Source organism: Entamoeba invadens, assembly GCF_000330505.1.
Source record: "Entamoeba invadens IP1 unplaced genomic scaffold scaff_1105074724821, whole genome shotgun sequence".
Lineage (NCBI taxonomy): Eukaryota > Evosea > Mastigamoebida > Endamoebidae > Entamoeba > Entamoeba invadens.
In genome coordinates, this window is record NW_004440095.1 from 209,164 (window position 1) to 227,163 (window position 18,000).

At 32.7% G+C, this 18,000-nt stretch overlaps 8 protein-coding genes across 8 annotated transcripts; 4 read left to right on the forward strand and 4 right to left on the reverse strand.

Annotated features, from left to right (window-relative positions):
* Positions 1–119: 119 nt before the first annotated feature.
* Positions 120–2,205, forward strand: EIN_044490 (serine/threonine protein kinase ppk15, putative; the record flags this gene model as incomplete). The annotated part of the gene is made up of 2 exons (XM_004253614.1): positions 120–248; positions 325–2,205. The coding sequence occupies 2 exons, from the start codon at positions 120–122 to the stop codon at positions 2,203–2,205; spliced, it is 2,010 nt and encodes a 669-aa protein (XP_004253662.1).
* Positions 2,206–4,235: 2,030 nt separating this feature from the next.
* Positions 4,236–5,909, reverse strand: EIN_044500 (calcium binding protein, putative; the record flags this gene model as incomplete). Its single annotated transcript, XM_004253615.1, has 1 exon — positions 4,236–5,909. The coding sequence occupies one exon, from the start codon at positions 5,907–5,909 to the stop codon at positions 4,236–4,238; it is 1,674 nt and encodes a 557-aa protein (XP_004253663.1).
* Positions 5,910–6,704: 795 nt separating this feature from the next.
* Positions 6,705–7,541, reverse strand: EIN_044510 (hypothetical protein; the record flags this gene model as incomplete). The annotated part of the gene is made up of 1 exon (XM_004253616.1): positions 6,705–7,541. The coding sequence occupies one exon, from the start codon at positions 7,539–7,541 to the stop codon at positions 6,705–6,707; it is 837 nt and encodes a 278-aa protein (XP_004253664.1).
* A 545-nt stretch (positions 7,542–8,086) lies between these two features.
* EIN_044520 (ATP-dependent RNA helicase dbp5, putative) lies at positions 8,087–9,951 on the forward strand (the record flags this gene model as incomplete). Its single annotated transcript, XM_004253617.1, has 3 exons — positions 8,087–8,265; positions 8,399–9,384; positions 9,764–9,951. 3 exons carry the CDS (start codon positions 8,087–8,089, stop codon positions 9,949–9,951), a joined length of 1,353 nt encoding a protein of 450 aa, XP_004253665.1.
* Positions 9,952–10,414: 463 nt separating this feature from the next.
* On the reverse strand, positions 10,415–11,080 carry EIN_044530 (hypothetical protein; the record flags this gene model as incomplete). The annotated part of the gene is made up of 1 exon (XM_004253618.1): positions 10,415–11,080. The coding sequence occupies one exon, from the start codon at positions 11,078–11,080 to the stop codon at positions 10,415–10,417; it is 666 nt and encodes a 221-aa protein (XP_004253666.1).
* Positions 11,081–13,445: 2,365 nt separating this feature from the next.
* EIN_044540 (coactosin, putative) lies at positions 13,446–13,898 on the forward strand (the record flags this gene model as incomplete). The annotated part of the gene is made up of 1 exon (XM_004253619.1): positions 13,446–13,898. One exon carries the CDS (start codon positions 13,446–13,448, stop codon positions 13,896–13,898), a length of 453 nt encoding a protein of 150 aa, XP_004253667.1.
* Positions 13,899–14,495: 597 nt separating this feature from the next.
* Positions 14,496–15,824, forward strand: EIN_044550 (hypothetical protein; the record flags this gene model as incomplete). Its single annotated transcript, XM_004253620.1, has 1 exon — positions 14,496–15,824. The coding sequence occupies one exon, from the start codon at positions 14,496–14,498 to the stop codon at positions 15,822–15,824; it is 1,329 nt and encodes a 442-aa protein (XP_004253668.1).
* A 278-nt stretch (positions 15,825–16,102) lies between these two features.
* Positions 16,103–17,893, reverse strand: EIN_044560 (hypothetical protein; the record flags this gene model as incomplete). Its single annotated transcript, XM_004253621.1, has 1 exon — positions 16,103–17,893. The coding sequence occupies one exon, from the start codon at positions 17,891–17,893 to the stop codon at positions 16,103–16,105; it is 1,791 nt and encodes a 596-aa protein (XP_004253669.1).
* Positions 17,894–18,000: the final 107 nt, after the last annotated feature.

Here is an 18,000-nt window from a genome sequence, read left to right on the forward strand (position 1 = left end):
TGAACTATACTTTTCGAGGAAATGGAAAAAAAAAGGAAGAAAGTAATTGGTTGGAAAGAAGGTGGTAAAAACTCGAGTTAAAAAGGAAATGAAAAAAGATTTAACTTGAAAGGAATATAATGAAAAGCACGAGTTATCACCACAGAAAAAAATATATAACAAATGAGTACCACGTCAACTATTTAGCATCGGAAGATGGTTTTTTTAAACCATTTGAAGATCAAAAGACGGAACGAGTGATTGATTTAGTTTGTTGTTTAATCCATCAAAATCAAATGAGTTGTTGTGGAACGATGAAACATTTAAGGCTGAAATAACAAGAAGGAAAGTAAAGTTCGCTTAAGCACTGTGGGGTATGTGGACGCTCTCCGGACGTGCAACCAATGCCTGGACTTCTCACGAATTAAGTCAAAACGCGTCATCACTTCACCGCCCACCCCGGCACACAATGACGGGAAGGATAATATTAAGTATGACTACATCATCACAACTGATGAAGTGATTGGTACTGGTGTTGTGGGTGTCACCGCGTATGGGAAACGGCCTAATTCGCGCTATCGCATTTTGTCGAAATTGGGGGAAGGTGCCTTTGGACAAGTTGTGAAGTGTTACGACGAGGTCAATAAAGTCTTTGTTGCTGTCAAAATTCTCAAAAACCGCCCCGCCTATTACAGACAAGCGATGCTTGAAATTGCTATATTACAGTTATTAAGTGAACGCTTTGATGTCGAGAACACGAGTAACACACTAAGAATGGTTGACCACTTTGTCTTCCATCACCACATTTGCATTGTAACTGAATTGCTCTCAATCAATTTGTACGAACTGATGAAACAAAACAATTGTCGCGCCCTTTTTGTGGGTCTTGCAAGAAACATTTTGACACAGATACTCGAATCTCTCACCGTGTGTTATAAAAGCGGGATCATACACTGCGACTTGAAACCGGAAAACGTGTTGTTAGTAGATATGACAAAGAAGATCAAACTCATCGATTTTGGTTCGGCTTGCTTTGAAAATAGCACTTTATACAGTTATATCCAGTCCAGGCACTACCGATCACCAGAGGTTATATTGGGGTTGCCCTATTCAACAGCCATTGATATGTGGTCCTTTGGTTGTATGGCTGCGGAACTCTTTGTTGGGATACCAATCTTTCCAGGAAACAGCGAGTACAACATGTTGTATAAGTGGATCAACTTTTTGGGATATCCACCAAAGAAACTACTCGATGCTGGAAAAAAGACGGAAAAATACTTCAGGAGAAAGAGACCTGCTGAGATGAAAGACAACGACGACGTCTGGATATTAAAAACGAAACGTGAGTTTGAAAGTGACAACGATGTGTATACAGAGCCGAATCGAGAGTATTTTGCATATAAAAGTCTCGAAGACATTGCGATGAAAGTTAATTTTAGGGTCAGTGCGGAGGACGAACCAAGAAAAATTGAGATGAGAAGAGCTTTTCTGGATTTCATTCAGAAGTGCCTCAGATATGACCCCGAGAGTCGAATGCGGCCCGATCAAGCTTTGCAACATCCTTTCATCACAAAGAAGAGTCTGAGTGAATACACGATACAACCATCTGATGAACCCCTCAAAACTTTTCCGCCTGGGAGTCAATTAAACAGCGAGGATGTATTAAATATGATTGCGCCCAATCCAGCAGCCGCAGCGAAGTTAAAGAGTATGGGGTACAACGCGACAACATATTATCAAGTGTATGCCGATGGACTCCGAAAAGGCATTGTACTCAATATACTTAACTCTAATCCGTTTGCATTAAATCCAATGACTCCTCCTTCGCTGATTCGCATTTTTCAGAAGGAAAGTCTTGAAAGATCGCCGAAGAAACTGTTAGAGATGAAAGGCGGTGAAGGTGACAAATTAGCACAGGCGCAAATTCAGTTTAAACGAATTGAGAAAAGCATGGAAGAGGATGTCGCCCAGAAAAGAGAGGGAAAAACACAGAAACTCAAAGCACCACAACCAATCGATAAACAAGGAAAGGAGGAACTTAACAAGAAAAGAGCGACGGACGGGTGGGGCGAACAAAAGGTTGTACATGAAAATGTCGAGAAGGAGAAGAGAGAGAACAAAGAAACGTTTTTGGGATCCTATGTTGCGGGTGTTGTTGTAGAGAAGAAAGAAGACATGGGGAGCTGGAGCACTAATGTTGGCATGATCGTGCCGAGGAAGAATTGAATTTTGGTGTATGTCTCGCGACAATTCTATAATTTTAGTTTGAAAAGTTATTTATAGAGAATTGTTAATTGAGGAAGGGAAGGGTGTAATGTATAGAGTTAGTGTTGTATTTATACTGAGGATTCCCGTTGCAGTTGAGGGGATGGAGCGATTTGTTTGAGAGCGTCAGAATTTGGGGATAATTGCGTGTGTGCATCTGGAGTGATCATAATTTGTATATCTTTTCTGTCTGTTGGGGTTTGAGAAGGAGGTGTTGATGGTACCTTTTGTGGTACGATGTCTTGCATTTCGTATTCGAGTGGTCGTTCGGGTGTAGATCTTGTTTTTGGGATGTACGGTTTTGTTACCAAAATGAATCTACAGCCGATGATTGGGTTCATAGCCTTTGAGTTATTTAAATAATTGAATAAATTCTTTGTACTCCTTCACCACATAAGAGAGTGTTGTTGTCTAAGAAGTAACAAATAACAAACAAAGAAGAGAATAGTTATCCCCTCTAAAATTATTGGAACGAGGAAGGGGGTGATAGAACAGTTGACACCATCCGCAAATTTTGGAGATACAATCTTTGCACAAAAATCAGAACCCTTCGAGAGGAATATGATTTGGTAAGTAATGGCGCCAATAAAGATGAGACACGTCACTCCACCAAGGATAAATAACTAGCGTTAAATAGAGTTGACATTTTCTATAAATATAATTTGGTGAACTAATAAGTAATAGTTATAAACAAACTCCAAACGAGTACGAAGCTCTCCGAAAGATAACAGCGGCGAAGAACACCGTCACGAGAGAAAAGTACGCGAATGCCAGTCCGGTGAATGTTAAGTAAGAGATTGAAGGTGGATATCCACACTGGAAACGGGTTTCTGAATTTTCTAAAATATGAATAACATTTTGAATAACATTTTTGTATTCCACAAACTGAGAGTAAAAGCGAAGGGATACGCGTTGGAAAGGTCGCCCTCCCCACATTTCAAATTGTCAGAGGACCCGCCTAAGATCTTTGGATAAGTTGGATTTAAAATTCCGTTGGAGAATAGTTTGAGTCTGAAAAGGGAAGACAAACGTTGAGAGTTTGGTCTTTGTTGTAGACCAGATTTAAAAGGGAAGTCACCGTGAAGGCCGTGAGAGCTAATACCAAAAGGAGCAACAGGAAATAAAAAGTGAGTGTCACGACGTAACAGCACTTCTGCTGCGGCTTCATAAGATGTGATAGTAGTTAGAGTATTAGAGAGTTTCTGATATTTTTTTCTCTTAGAAATCCAGAAATTAAAGTAATTGTCGAGAATAAAATTGGGGTTATTATAGCATTTTTACGTCTAATATATCGGGATTTTGATACTATTTTTTCACCCAATCATTGATGTGTCTATTTTTAACTTTTTTTTATGAGCATTTTTCCTCAGATTTTGCTTTTCTTTTTATCTCTTTTTTTAATGAGAAATATACAATTAAATACCAAAGAGGGAATTTCTTTTTTATATGGTCGGAATAATTGTGAAACACTCAAATTATGTAGTGCCTCTTTTTTCGGGGTACTAGAAGGTCATTTCAAAAAACTAAATGTCTCTCTTTTTTTGTTTGTAATTTTACTATTAATAATGGTTTTTTTATTTATAATACCTAGTTTGTTGATCAATTGTCGAGTTGTTACTTTTTTCACATTAAAATAGTTAAAAAGGTGTTTTTACAAAACACTACTATTATCAATAGTTAAATATAGTATCCAATAAGAATACAAATGTAATAGTTTTAATTTCAGTTATAAATAGTAAAAGTATAATTGTTTTTATTATTATTAAAATAAAACTAAAACATTTCTTCTATAGTTCATAGTTTATTATAAACTGTACAATATATATAGTACCATTAATAATAAACTTTTAGTACTTTTTAACAATAACAACTTTTTAAGTTTAGATTAGACAATAGTAAAATATATTAGAATATATTAGAAAATTATATTTATCGAAATATTCTAGTAATTTTTCTATAAAGAATGGATGATATAATTAATGAGTTAAAGACTATTCTTCGAACTTGAGAGATTGGACCATTTTCTCGAATTGTTGGAAACTGACGAAATTTGTTTTATCGACGTCGTACTTTTGGAACAAGTTTTCCAAGTCTTCGTCGTCCGTAGCGAGTCCGGTCTTTTGTGCGAAGACTTTAAATTCGTCGAACTCGATAGTTCCGCTGTGGTCCAAGTCGACGTAGTCGAAGAACAATTGAGTGATTTCTTTTGGCGTGTTATGGTTCTTTAATACATCTATAGCATCTCTTAAATTATCCAAATAGACTTTTCCGTCTTTATTAAAGTAAGCGAAGATAAAGACGGAGAGAGTCTTTTCGACGACGGGGACAAGATATTGGATAGCCGTTCGGAATTGTGCTCTATCCAAATATCCTCTTCTTCTTCTATCAAACTTTTCAAACACTAACTCAATCTTCTCTCTCGTCTTCTCACTCTTATTCTGAGTGGACACGTCACCAAAATACTTCGACACGCCACCCACTTTGAAAAACTCTACTTTGAGGTTTGTCGTTTTGTTAAATGCGATCACGACGGGTTCCTTGTGGATTTTGACATCGGGCACAACAAATTTTCCATCACAGAGAAGTTTCCCGTTTTCATTGGGTTTGTTCAAGTCTTTGTTAAAAACGGAGATTGAGGCTTGAGTCCCGGGCTTAGCCTCGACGTTGAAGAAGGCGTTGAAGTCGACTTCGCCTTTATGATACAACACGGGGGAGGAGGAGAACTTTTGATTGTTGAACTCGATGATGCAACAAGGGTACATAAAGGAAGTGAAACCGATTGAGTCGGAGATTTTCATTCGGACGATTTGGTGGCAATTTTTGATGATTTTTTTGCTTGGGATTTTTTCTTTGTCGACGTTGTTATAAACGCTGTCTAAGCATTGAACAAAAATCTCGACATAGCCCGGCGTCTTAAATGGAATTTTTTGAATAGTTTTTTCGTCTTGTAAGAAATCGGGAACTGGGAACTCGGCGACGCAGATCTCTGTGTAATTTTTGGCCCCTTTTTGTTTGCCATAGAAGTTAAAATAAATCTTTTCATTGACCATTGCACGAATATAAATCTCATCATCAAATTCAACAAAATTGCCGGCTGGTTTGTCACGAGCTGTTATAACACGAGAGAGGCGTTGTGGTGGTGTAGAGGTACATCCGATGTCAATTAAGTATCTCATGTCTGCTAAAGTCTTTAAATTCACGTCTTTAGGTTTTAAGACTGGAATTAAAGAGTCTAAATAACTATACACACTCCGGACTTTAACTCGAAGTAAAGTCTTTTTTTCAAAATCAAAAAGAGTGACTGATTTTTCCATAGTAGTTGATAAACACTCCGCTTTGATATATAAAAACCCTTTCATCGTATTTTGAAGGATATCATACACCACTTCCCCTTTAGACATCGCTGGGACATTCCAATAACAATTCCCAATCGAATCATCTTTCTTCCCAAAGTCCTGGTCCATCACTTTAAAGATCAACTGCTCCCCTATAGTCGTTATCACTTGGTAAGTCTCATTCCAGATGGGATCTAACGTCTCTTTAATTACTGAAGTTTTGAAACTCTTGTCACCTACTACAAATTTGACGTAGGGATCTGATGTGGTGATGTCGGCAACTGGGAGATTCCTCCCACGAAGTATTGTAAGGCTTAATATGACGGACATGTTTGGACTTTAGAGTTAAATCATTACTACACTCCCAATTTTAGAAGTTTTTAATTGCTTGTTTCGTGAGAAAACTGTTTCAAGTTGTGACGTGGAGTTCAATTATTTGGAATGGTACCTCTTCCTTCACTCTTTTCAATAAATATAGCTTTATTTATTATAATTTTAGTATACTTGGGGATAATTGAATAACAATTTCTTTCGGTTTTTTGACTTAAGTTTTGAAATATAAATTATGAAAAAATAAACATTTTTATTTGTTGTAGAAATTAAAAAAATAAATAATAAAGTATGTATTATATTTAATAATTTATATTATTATTTATTCTCCAATTTATGATACAGTGAAAAAAAAATGGAATTTAATTTTTATTTCCAAGTTGGAGCCATATTTGTTATATTTTCCAACAAAAATAGTTAAAAAATTACATCTGAAGACAATAACAAAAAATAAAAACTTTTACGTTTGAGGAATTTAAAAAAATTGTCTCTTTTTTTGTTTTTCAATAAACTTTAAAAAAATATAAAAACGTTTTTTATAGTTTTTTATTAATAATGTGTTAATTTAAAATCTATATTAACTTAATATAGTAAAATTTTAATACTTTTACTATATTTAAAAAAGTATAAATAAATTCTAGTTTAAATGTACTCGAATACAAATTTTTAATTAAAAACAAAGTTAAAAAACAAATTAATGATATAGTATAATAAAATTATATAACTAGATTACCAAATCAATGAAAAAAATAACCTATTATAAACCTAAAAAATGAGACAAAGACAACAATCAATTCACTTTCCAAGCTTTGCGTATTTCAACCTGAGCTGTTCAAACTTTCCCTTGAGTTCCTTAACTTTATTTCCGAGTTCCAAGATTTCACGTTGTTCGCTTTCGATGATTTTAGTGACTTCAATAATTTCGGCGTCAGTGATTCCCTCTGCGCTGTTGCCGATAGGTTTTGCACGTAAGACGCTGAGGACTTCTAAGATAGACTTTTCGATGGCGGAGTTTTCGACCTTCAAACAAAACCCTTTTAACTTGTCGAGGGAGTCCTCGTCGATGATACCAATAGCCGCTAACACGGTGATAACGCGCTGGTTCAATTTGAGGGACCGGACTTTGAGTGCGTCGGTCTTGTCGAGGATTTCATTTTGGATCTGCGCGATGGCGGTCTCGATGAGGACTTCCGTGTCATCCAACTCCTTTAAAAGAGCGTCTTGTCTGTCGGACTGATACTTCTCACGCATCTCAAGTCCTCGGAAGAAGAACACGTCGATGTCCATTTTATCGGGATCAGAAACAGCTCGCGCCCCTGTTGGAAGAGGTTGTTTCTGTGACCCAGAAGTACTTGTAAGTGACCCAAAGAGGGCATTACTCCCAAAGAGACTACTTGTCCCAGATACGGGATTGTTAAAGAGGGACCCAGTTAAGCCACCACTCCCATATAACCCCCCTTGACTCGTAGTAGTAGTAGGTGTGGCGGGAAATGCTTTATTATAGTCATCTACGAATTTTCGTTCAGCATCATTCTGAAGAACTGTTAGTGTCATTTTGAACGGAGTCACTTTTTGGTTTGAATAATATTCATATAATTGGTTCAACTGAATCACATTAGGGTCAGTTGTCATCGCAATCACCTTCTTTTTTGAAGTTCAAAAAATTTTGAATTTCCATTTTTTTTTAGCAGTGAAATTTTGTGTGTTTAAATTGTGTGATTTTTGTCTCGTCTTGTGAATTAGAAGAATTATCAAATTAGTTTAAAAAGAATTATTATTATAAATTATTAATAAAATTATAATTAAATAATAGTTTGTAAATGGTCAATCCTTTTTTCATAAAATATCTTATTCAAAATTATTGGCATGTTATACTTTTTTTATGTAAAAATATGTTAGATAGATGGATTGTTATTTAAACTTTCATCTAAATGTTAAAACTCTTCAATACTATTTTAATAAAAATTAATTATAATCAAACTATACAATCAGATTGAATGAAATCAAATCAACTAGTATTAAAGCTATTAAATTATAAAACGGTCATTAAACAATACCACACCGTCATGCATTACCGTCACACCATACAACTATATACTATTAATAAATAAATTATAAAATAATACAACAATTGAGCAAACAAGATGTGAATTAAAAGAAACTAGAAAAAAGAAGAGATGAGTATAGCCCCAGCGGACAGTGTGATTCGAGATGAGGAGATAATAGTATATGGAGGTGAAACGAAGATAACGAGTTTCTTTGATTATCCATTTAAAGATGAATTATTAGATGGCATTGCATCGATGCACTATGAGAAACCGTCGAAGATCCAAGAATTTGCGATACCGATTTTATTGTTTGTTTCTTTCAAACAGTCAATAAATGAGTTCTGCTCATTATTTGACTAATAATAATAATAATTATTATTATTATTCTCACTACACATGAGAAGAACTCAATTACTTCAATGAAAAAGGAATAACACATAGAAAAGGAAAAGACTTAGTGATGCAATCGCAGTCGGGGAGTGGGAAGACTATGGCATTTCTCTTAAGTGCACTTCAAAAGATTGATTATACAACTCCACAGTGTCAAGTAGTGATTATATTGAATACACGAGAGCTGACTCGTCAAACTGCAGATGTCTTTGATTTATTAACAGAACAAATTGAAACAGCCACTCGACTGATATGTCTTCCGGGATATGAGATCCAAGACACGTGCGCACAGTTTTACATAGGCACTGCGTTGTCGGTTCAAAAAGCGATGATGCAGGGAATGGAGGAACAAAAGTTCAATCCAAATGATGTCAAATTTTTCATTGTCGACGAAGCCGACGCGATATTGGACGACACTCCTATGGACGCAACTACTATGACCCCCTATACATGTCTGAAGAACATTAAACAAATTCTTCCAACGACAGTGCAAACGATATTGGTCTCTGCTACACACCCACAGAACATGGCGCGCCTCGAGAAGTACTTTGTGAAGAGTGACCACGCGACTATTCTTATTAATCAAGATGAAGTTCCTAAAAGCATTCGACAGCTCTTTGTGGTTTCGCCGTTGAATCAAAGAGCCCAAAATCTGTTGGAAGTCGTCAAAGTCCTGTCGAGAGTCAATCCATCACAAAACTCAGTTGATGTCCTCGAAATGGGAGTCGGCCAAGCTATCATCTTTGTTAATAGAAAAGAAGAAGCGGTGATGCTCTGCCAATTTCTTAATACTAATGGAATCCCTTCGGGTATTTTGATGAGCGGTGACAACACTATGAGAGATGATATGATCGACGCATTCAGAGGATTCAAAATAAGGTACTTAATCACTACCGATGTTATCGCAAGAGGTATCGATATCTTAACAGTCAACTTCGTAGTCAATTTCTCAATACCCGTTTCTTACCCAACTAAGTGCTTCGACGTCACTACATACATCCACAGAGTAGGAAGAACAGGTAGAATAGGGATGAAAGGTTTGTTTTGTACAATGCTTGATATAGTTTAGTAATAATATTATTTTACTATATAAATATCATATTTGTATTTTTGAATAATAATAGAAGAGTTGTTTTATTAATAAATAATATAATACTAATAATTTCTATTAGTATTATAAGTTATTATTTATTTTAATTAAAATATTGTTATTAATTTATTGTAAATAACGAGTTTTTTTATATAACGAAAAACGTTTTTATAACCAAAAGTTTTTATATTAAATAATACAATTTATAATTATTTATAATTATTTATTATTAAAATTAATGTTAATACAAAAGTTTTTTTAACAATAAAAAACTCGTTAATTTTTCATTGATAAAACAAGATTGTGATTTGTGGAATGACACGAAGGGATCGCTTTGAGCTTTTTAGACCCAAGCCAGAAAAAGGAATTTGTGGACAAAACCAGACAAAACATGTTCGAGGTTGATGAGTTCTCGATGAGCCTTGTCGACCAAATTCCTAAGTTCCTCCTTGCAAACGAACAACACAACAAAGAGATCAGAGATAAATACGGCGAAGAGAACTTAACTTTTTAACGGAAATTAATTTACCACGAATTTGTTTTTCAGTTTAATTTTATTCATAAATAGAGGTGTTTTGATTGTGCTTCCGATAAAAACGATATTATAGTTTATAGTTTTATAAATCATATTTTTTCGTTTGAATAAAATTTTTTTGTTTGTTATTATTATTATATTTTCATAGTTTCGAATAATTCATTTTATAATTTATTTTTTCAAAAAAAATAATTATAACAAAACGTTATAATTGAACAAAACTATTTTTAATTTAAAAAACAACAAATTTGTTTTTTAAAAAGTATATTTAAAATTGTATTATAAAAACAAATATAAATCATCCAGTAAAATTCCATACAATTATAATACCTATATTATAATAAAATTATACAAATAATAATTTCAGATATTATGGAGATAAAATTACGAAAAAAAGTAATAAAGACTAAATGAAAGGCAGGCTACAAACACAAAGAATACATCAAGCGGAATAGAGGAAGTTTCCATTGAATATTTTGGAGTCAACGATATAATCACCTTCGGAATGATTAACCTTTTCCAATAGTAAATGATTAGCTTCGATCAATTTTGGGATAATCACATCAAATTTAAGAGAGAACCCGTTCCACTCTGCTCTATCAATGTTCTCAAGAGTGTTTGTGATTTTCCCTTGTTTTCCTGAGTATGTCAGATTATAGCCATTGAAAAAGACCAAATCCGAGAGGAAGTGGATCATTTCAATCTTCTTATTGTTTTGATATCTCCTCATAGCTGTCTTTTCAGGCACTCCACTGATCACATCTGTCGCATACATCTCATCGCATCTTTTCTTCAAAAAGGCATTCACCTCTGTCTCTGAGTTATCTGCAAAGTAAATATTTCCAATTCTAAAGAATTGTTCCGTCACAGAAGATCGTCTTGAAGGTTTCTTTAAAGTAATTTTACAGAAGGGAGAGAGTAAACAGATACAGAAGGTCTGTTGGAGTGTAAAGTTGTTTCTATTTTCTCGTGATTTTCTGAGGACGGGAAGACGCTTATAGAGTGGAGTCTTTCGTTGTGAGTTTTCATCATCTATATATTTGATCTCAGCCGGAAGAGTGAATTCTCTTAATGGATTTTGTTTTTTAAGAAGTAATGTCTCACACATCTTGAGTTCTTGGTCTTTTGCTCTTAGAAGTTCGTCTTTTTATTTGTTAACCGCCGGCGATGTCCATTTTTCGTTCGACATTTTGTTTTGGGGTGAAAGAAGAACACGGGAATACTATCTCCGCGTCCACTCGCCAGTAACTTTTCGTTTTGACTTGCTTTCGTTTTATCTTGAAAAAGAACTAAAGTTTATAGTTTATTTACTAAAAATAAACTAGAAGAGGAAAACAAAAATCTAGTTTATAGATTGAATTGTGAATGAGTGAGAGAATGGAAGTATTTTGATTCGGATATTCAATCGTTTACTATTAATATAATAATTATATAATAAAAAGAACTTTACAATAACAACAACAATTACTAATTAAATGAAGGCTTTATTGAACTACTTATAGTTTGGAAGTTAATGTTTTTATGAAGTAAAACCTTTGTTTTATTTAGTATTTTGTTGTTAAAGTCGGAGATTGAATATTGGAGATGATATTCTATTTGTTTCATTAGTAAAAAGTTCTATTTGTTATACACATTAAAAATGAAATAACATTTAAGGGGTTTCATAGCATAAATTCGGGAAATATAGGGGCTAGAATTAAATATATTTTGAAAAAAATAATTGTCTTATTTTGTTGTCTTTCATATAGTTGTTTTATAGTTATATATATTAAAAATATAATTAAAGACAGTTGATTTAGTTATTATGATGTTAAGTATTGAAAATATTTTTTTAAGTTTTAAATTAAGAATGTGGCAACAAAAAAAGATATTGTCTAACATTATTATAATTATTTAAGCGAAATTAGCGTTAATGTAATATGATAATTTCTTTTGATTTATAACACAATAATGATTTTGCCTTTTTGTTTATATACAAATCCCAAATATTTAAATAAAAACGACACAAATATTGAATAAGGATTTCGCACTTTGTTATAAAAACAATAATTATATTGAACAGTAAATAATTTCAATACATAAACAATAGATGCCATTGATTATTTGTATTTTTGATCATTTAAAAGTATCTGATTCAAATAAAGTCTTATCTTCTTTAAAATATAAAAAATAATATTTGTGGTTTTATGAAAGACTTCTGAACAATAAGAGTGATAGAAATTTTATTATGTTTATTGATAAAATTTTGAATTTTTTCATATAAGTTGACAACTTTACATATATTTATATTATTTAAGTGTTAACTTTTCAATAATAAAATGAATATACGGAGTTTATCGCAAATATTTAATATATCGAATTGATACACGAATCAAACGCAACCCTTCGGGGTTCTTTCAATTTGAATGAAGGAAGTTAAACAATTATGAGTTGAAAAACAATAACTAAATATGAATAATTGTGTTTATACCCCCGAGATCAACAATTGTTTAAATAAAAGAAAATAAGGAAAATCATTAGTTTATTTCGTATTAATATGACTTGTAAGAGTTGAAGTACAAAATAATAAATTTATGTTGTTGTTCTGTTCGTAAATGTGTTCAATTTTTTTAAAAATTTCTTTCAAAACATCAAAGTTACACATTATAAAAAATTATAAAAATAATTTTTTTTTCAAATAAATTTAAAAAATTTTAAATTTTAAATTTTTTCAAACAATTAAAAAACGACAAATCTGTTTTGAATAAAAGATCAACTCCATCACAGATAAACAATTCTTATATTTATAATAACATCAATTATAAAATGCTATAGTTATGAACCATATTATTGATGATATTTTTTTAATAATTCTAGAATTTGTCATTAATTCCACAACAATAATTTATTTATATAAATATGATTACCTTCACCTTCATTCTGCCAATTATTGCACTTTTTTTCATTAAAAAACACATTTACTAAAAATTATTAGACAATTTCAGTAACTGTTTTCCACAAAAACGAGAACTCTTTTCAATGGAACTATAATAGATAATAGATAAAATTATTTTTAATAATAAAATTGATCCCCAAAAACAGAATCTTCAAGACTTCTGAAAAAAGCCGTCAAACAATTGTCGGAAACTCCCGATATTTAGCGTGAACTATAAAATCCACCTTCAAAACTATTCTTCTTGAAAACTCAAAAGGTTGAAAACAATCAAAACCAAGATCGGCCTTCACTGACACATTTTGCTTTTTCACAAAGTTATCTTCTAATACCAAATTAACAAATATTTGTACAATAGTGGTTACATTTGCATGTAAATTTTCATTTTATCACAACAAAAACGAAAAGAAGATAAAAAAGTAAAGTTTGCTTTTAACCGCAATAAATTGTCCATGAGAGAACAACCAATTAAAAACTGTAAAATAAACTCTTCCACGTGGTCGCGGATATAACAGAACGACTTCAAACTTTAAAAGCAAGAATGTCTGGGTTTGACTTAACTGACGCTGAAATCGTCCAAGCAATAGCTGATGTTATTGATGACAAGAATGAAACGACATATGTAGTCTTCACAGCTCATGCCCAACCAAACAAATTGGTTCTTGAAGGAAAAGGTGTTGGAGGACTTACTGAAGTGAAAGCACTCTTGAAAGATGACCAACTTCAATTTGCTTATTATAGAACTATTTCGGGAGATGAGGAATCCCATCGAGTCAAATTCGTTTTGATCTGCTGGGCCGGCGAAGGAATCAAAAAACCAAAGTTGAGAGCCGTCATGAGCGTCTTGAAGGGTGACGTCAAGAACAATTTGGTCAAGAACTTCCATATCGAAATCCATGCCACTAACCAAGACGATTTGGTCGAAGAAGAAATCAATAAGAAACTCAAAAAGGCGGGTGGAGCTGATTATTCAACTAACACTTCTTCTAACTAGAGTGAGTAATTCATTCATTTCGTTCATTGGGTTATCAACTATTTTTATAAACTATTGTTTCTAATAGAAATTTGAATGATATTAAATTTAATTTGAATGATTTATTTAAAGTTAATACTTAACTATTAATCACAACTTAATAATAAAAGTAATATAATAGTATTATATTTAATAAATATAATCAATTATTTAGCATTTGTTTTAATACTCATTACCTTAAAAATGTTTTTGCTGTTTTTAGTAATATCAATCATACTGAAAAAATGATTATTATTATCAAAACGTCATATTTTAACATGTTATTAGGTATAATATTATTATAGTAAAATTAATAATTATATAGTTTTACATTGAATGACTATTATGAACTTAGTATTTATTGTTATTAATTTGTATGAATTGAAGTATATTATTATGTATAGTTATATTATTATAAACAAATTAGTAATAAAACATTTTTAAAATATTTCAATCTTCCGTTATAACTTATTTATAAAATATAAACAATAGAAATATATGATAAATATATAGTAATAACATATTACAATTTACTTTAAAGGAATCTTACCCAGAAAAGAACTAATAAAAAAGGATTCAATGTTTCGTTGGTTTAACACCGAACGCCCTGCTCGAAAACCAGTAGACATTTCCACCCTCCCCAAGTGGTCTGATTTGAAAGAAATGACATATGTTGACACGGCTATATCAGTAGACACTACATTAAATAGTCGTGTTATGGTATATAAGGGGGACATCACAAACCTCAAAATCGACGCTATTGCGAATGCTGCGAATTCAGGGATGCGTGGAGGCGGAGGAGTCGATGGGTGTATCCACGACGCTGCGGGCGATGAATTACTCGACTATTTACGAGCCCATTGTGCACACTGCCCGACGGGGAGTTTCTTTCCGAGTCCCGGCTTTAAAATCCCATGCAAACAGATTTTACACGGAGTCGGACCGATTGGAGAGGAGCCCAAACTATTAAGTTCTGTATATGAGAAGTGTATGGACTATTGTAAAAAGAATAATTTAATGAGTGTGGCGTTTCCATGTATATCGACGGGGATATTTGGATATTCAAATACTAAGGCGTGCCCAGTAGTACTAAACTTAATAAGAACTTGGCTTGATAAGAATAGAGACTGGAACGGTGTAGTCATGTTCTGCTGTTATAGTCAGAAAGACACAGACACTTATATGGAAAATCTGCCAAAGTTCTTCCCTAAATATACAAAGACGGAATTTTTAGTTAATCGAATGAAAATCTGCTTAGAAAGAGAGAAAAATGCTATTGAAAAAGTTGAATACAAAATTGAGAAGAGAAATATAGAAGGAGGTGTTGTTGCTGAGTTTGATCAAGTGATGCAAAAATACACAAAAATTTTTGTGCAAACGGCACAACTTTTTGAGAAGGAAAATAAAGAAGAAAAAAAATTGGAACACAACGAAGAAAAAAAGACTGAGAAAGTCTGTGAGACAAAAGAAGAAGAAAAGAAGACTCAAAAAAGTCTTGAAGAGATCTTAAGCGACTTTAAAAAGGTCTTAGAAGAAGCCAAAGAGAAAGTGGTGTATGGCATTGCTTTGTTTACAAATAACGAATTTGACACCAGTAAAGTGGTGATGATGAAAGAAGAAATGATTGCATTCAGTAAGACAATTTCAGACGTTGCAGAACAGTTCATCGTCGTCGAGAACGAATTGATTGAAGAACAAATGAGGAAGAAAGAGGCTTCTTCGATGGAGGAAGAACCACCAAAAGAAGAGAAGAAACTAAGTGAAAATGTCGTACCAATGGAACAGGAAAACATTGGAACACATCAAGAAGTGGCACCGATGGAAAGAAAGATAGAAGTCGTTGATGTGTCACAGAACAAAGAAATACCAGAAAACAAAGAGGTGAAAGAAACTAAAAAAGAGGATTAAACATTTTTTTTATTATATTAATTACTTGTTGTTTGCGATAAAATAAAATGATAGCGTGTGTTGTTTTTGAAAGGAAAAATGATGCAAAGAAATTCGTTTATCTTAATATAATAATTTTGAATTTAAAGCAAACTAATTTTGTATAAATTGTTGTCTTTTATTATTATTATCAGAAGCGAGACAATATATTGAATTATTTTATCATTTGATCATTTTGTCAATTTGTTTTAAAAATGGATATAATTAATTTAAAAAATAATAAGTACTTCTTCTAAAAATCATTGACATTCGGAATTGTTTGAGTCGACATCTTCATCTTCTGAATTGATAAAGTGATCATCGTATTGTTGTTCAACACACAACATGTTTTTTGAATGTTTTGTTTTCTGTTGAGATTTTCCCATCTTTCTTTTTCTGTTAGTATCAAACTTGATGTCTTCTTTGTCATCTTCTGTCAAGTGTTCTGCAACAAAATAAAAGAGATTTCCAATTCGTTTGAATTTTGGTGTTTGTTTTCCAATTTTGATGTTGCGATTTTTTGTAGCAATGTCAAACGTTTCTTTTGTCTGCTTTTCCATTTCGGTTTTATCTTGTACATTGACATCTCCAAAATTTAATCTTCTAACACCAAAAAATGATATTTGATTGATGTATTTTGAATCAATGTCTATTTTAGTATCCACATCAACACAAAACACGACTCTGAAATACAATTGATTGTGCTTGATATTCACATTCCCTTTTAATGCAATTTCTCTCAAAATGAATGAATAACAAATTGGGTTGTAATAAAGGGACGCCAAGCTCCTTGTTTTATCAAACAACTGATAAAGCTGATAGAAAGACTGTGGTGTTATTAGAGTCTCTTTTGCACTTGAAACAACTCGCAGCTTTTCACACAGCGTACAATCACTCAAGTCCAATTCATCGATGTCGCCTTCAATGTCAATTTCAGTCAAATTGCGCAAATTGTAGACACACAGCTTTGCACTCTTTGACTTGAATACCAAAGTTGCTTTATAAGGTCTACTATAATCCTTTGTATTGAAAGTTGTTGGTCTTCTGTTGATGTTTGGAAGAGTGAGAGTGCAGTGTGTTGGAGATGTGCTTTCAATTTCCATATCAAGCAATTCTCCAAATTTAAACAAGTCAATTTCAGCATCAGATGTGTTCATTTTTATTTTTTGAAGTGTTTTGTAACATTGCGAATAATCAAAAAGTGTGTTTAATGCAAATTTTGTGTGAAAAACAACACTTTTGTAGTGTTCTGGCATGTGCACTTCATAGTGTTCCTTTGTGGTTTTCTCCAATATACAATTTCCTTTGATTTCAATTCTCTCAAGCGACTGAATGTCAAGAAGTGTTTTGAGATCAACAGCACACATTTTAGTGTTCACATAGATGTCAGACAATGTCTCACATTTGGTAAATTTCAGTGTTTTTCCATGTGTAACAAATAACTCAATTCTTTTTGCTTTAACACAAGAAAGAGATATTTTGTCCATATTATTATGAGCGACTTCAATGTGTAAAGTTTGAATGTTACTGTTTGTTGTTTCTTCCACAATTTCATTCATAACAGCCGAGTCTAAAGTGTCATACTTCAAATTCACATTTTCAAAGTTGATGACTTTTGGTTTGAAATAATCGCCCATATTGTCATAGTCATAAAGTGCACATCGTAAGTTATTTAGCACTTTTCTTTCTAATACATCCATTGGTATTTGGCAATTTTTAGTTGCAATGCCAACAAATATGTCATTGTTTTTAATACAAAATTGATGAATATGTTCCAAATATGGTTTTTTGACGTTTTGCGAATAGACAACAACACATCTCAATGTCGTCAAATGTGCTTCGTTGATAATTTGTTCAAGTCTACCAAAATTGATTTCTCCATCAAACACAACTTTTCGTATGTTTGGGAGTTGACTCAGATATTCCAAATTTGTTCCATTCATTTTCAAAGCACTTATTTTCGTTGTAAATTTGTCTTTCAGTAAGTGCATTGGAAATACAAATTTAGAGCTATCAATCCAAGTGATTTGTTTCATTACATCTGTCGTCATTTCATTCTGTGCTTCATAAAGGTTTCCTTCGTATGTCTCGAGATTTGGAATGTAATGGAGAAGAAATGGGATGTATCTGAGTACTCGAATTGGGTTGATGTGCAACA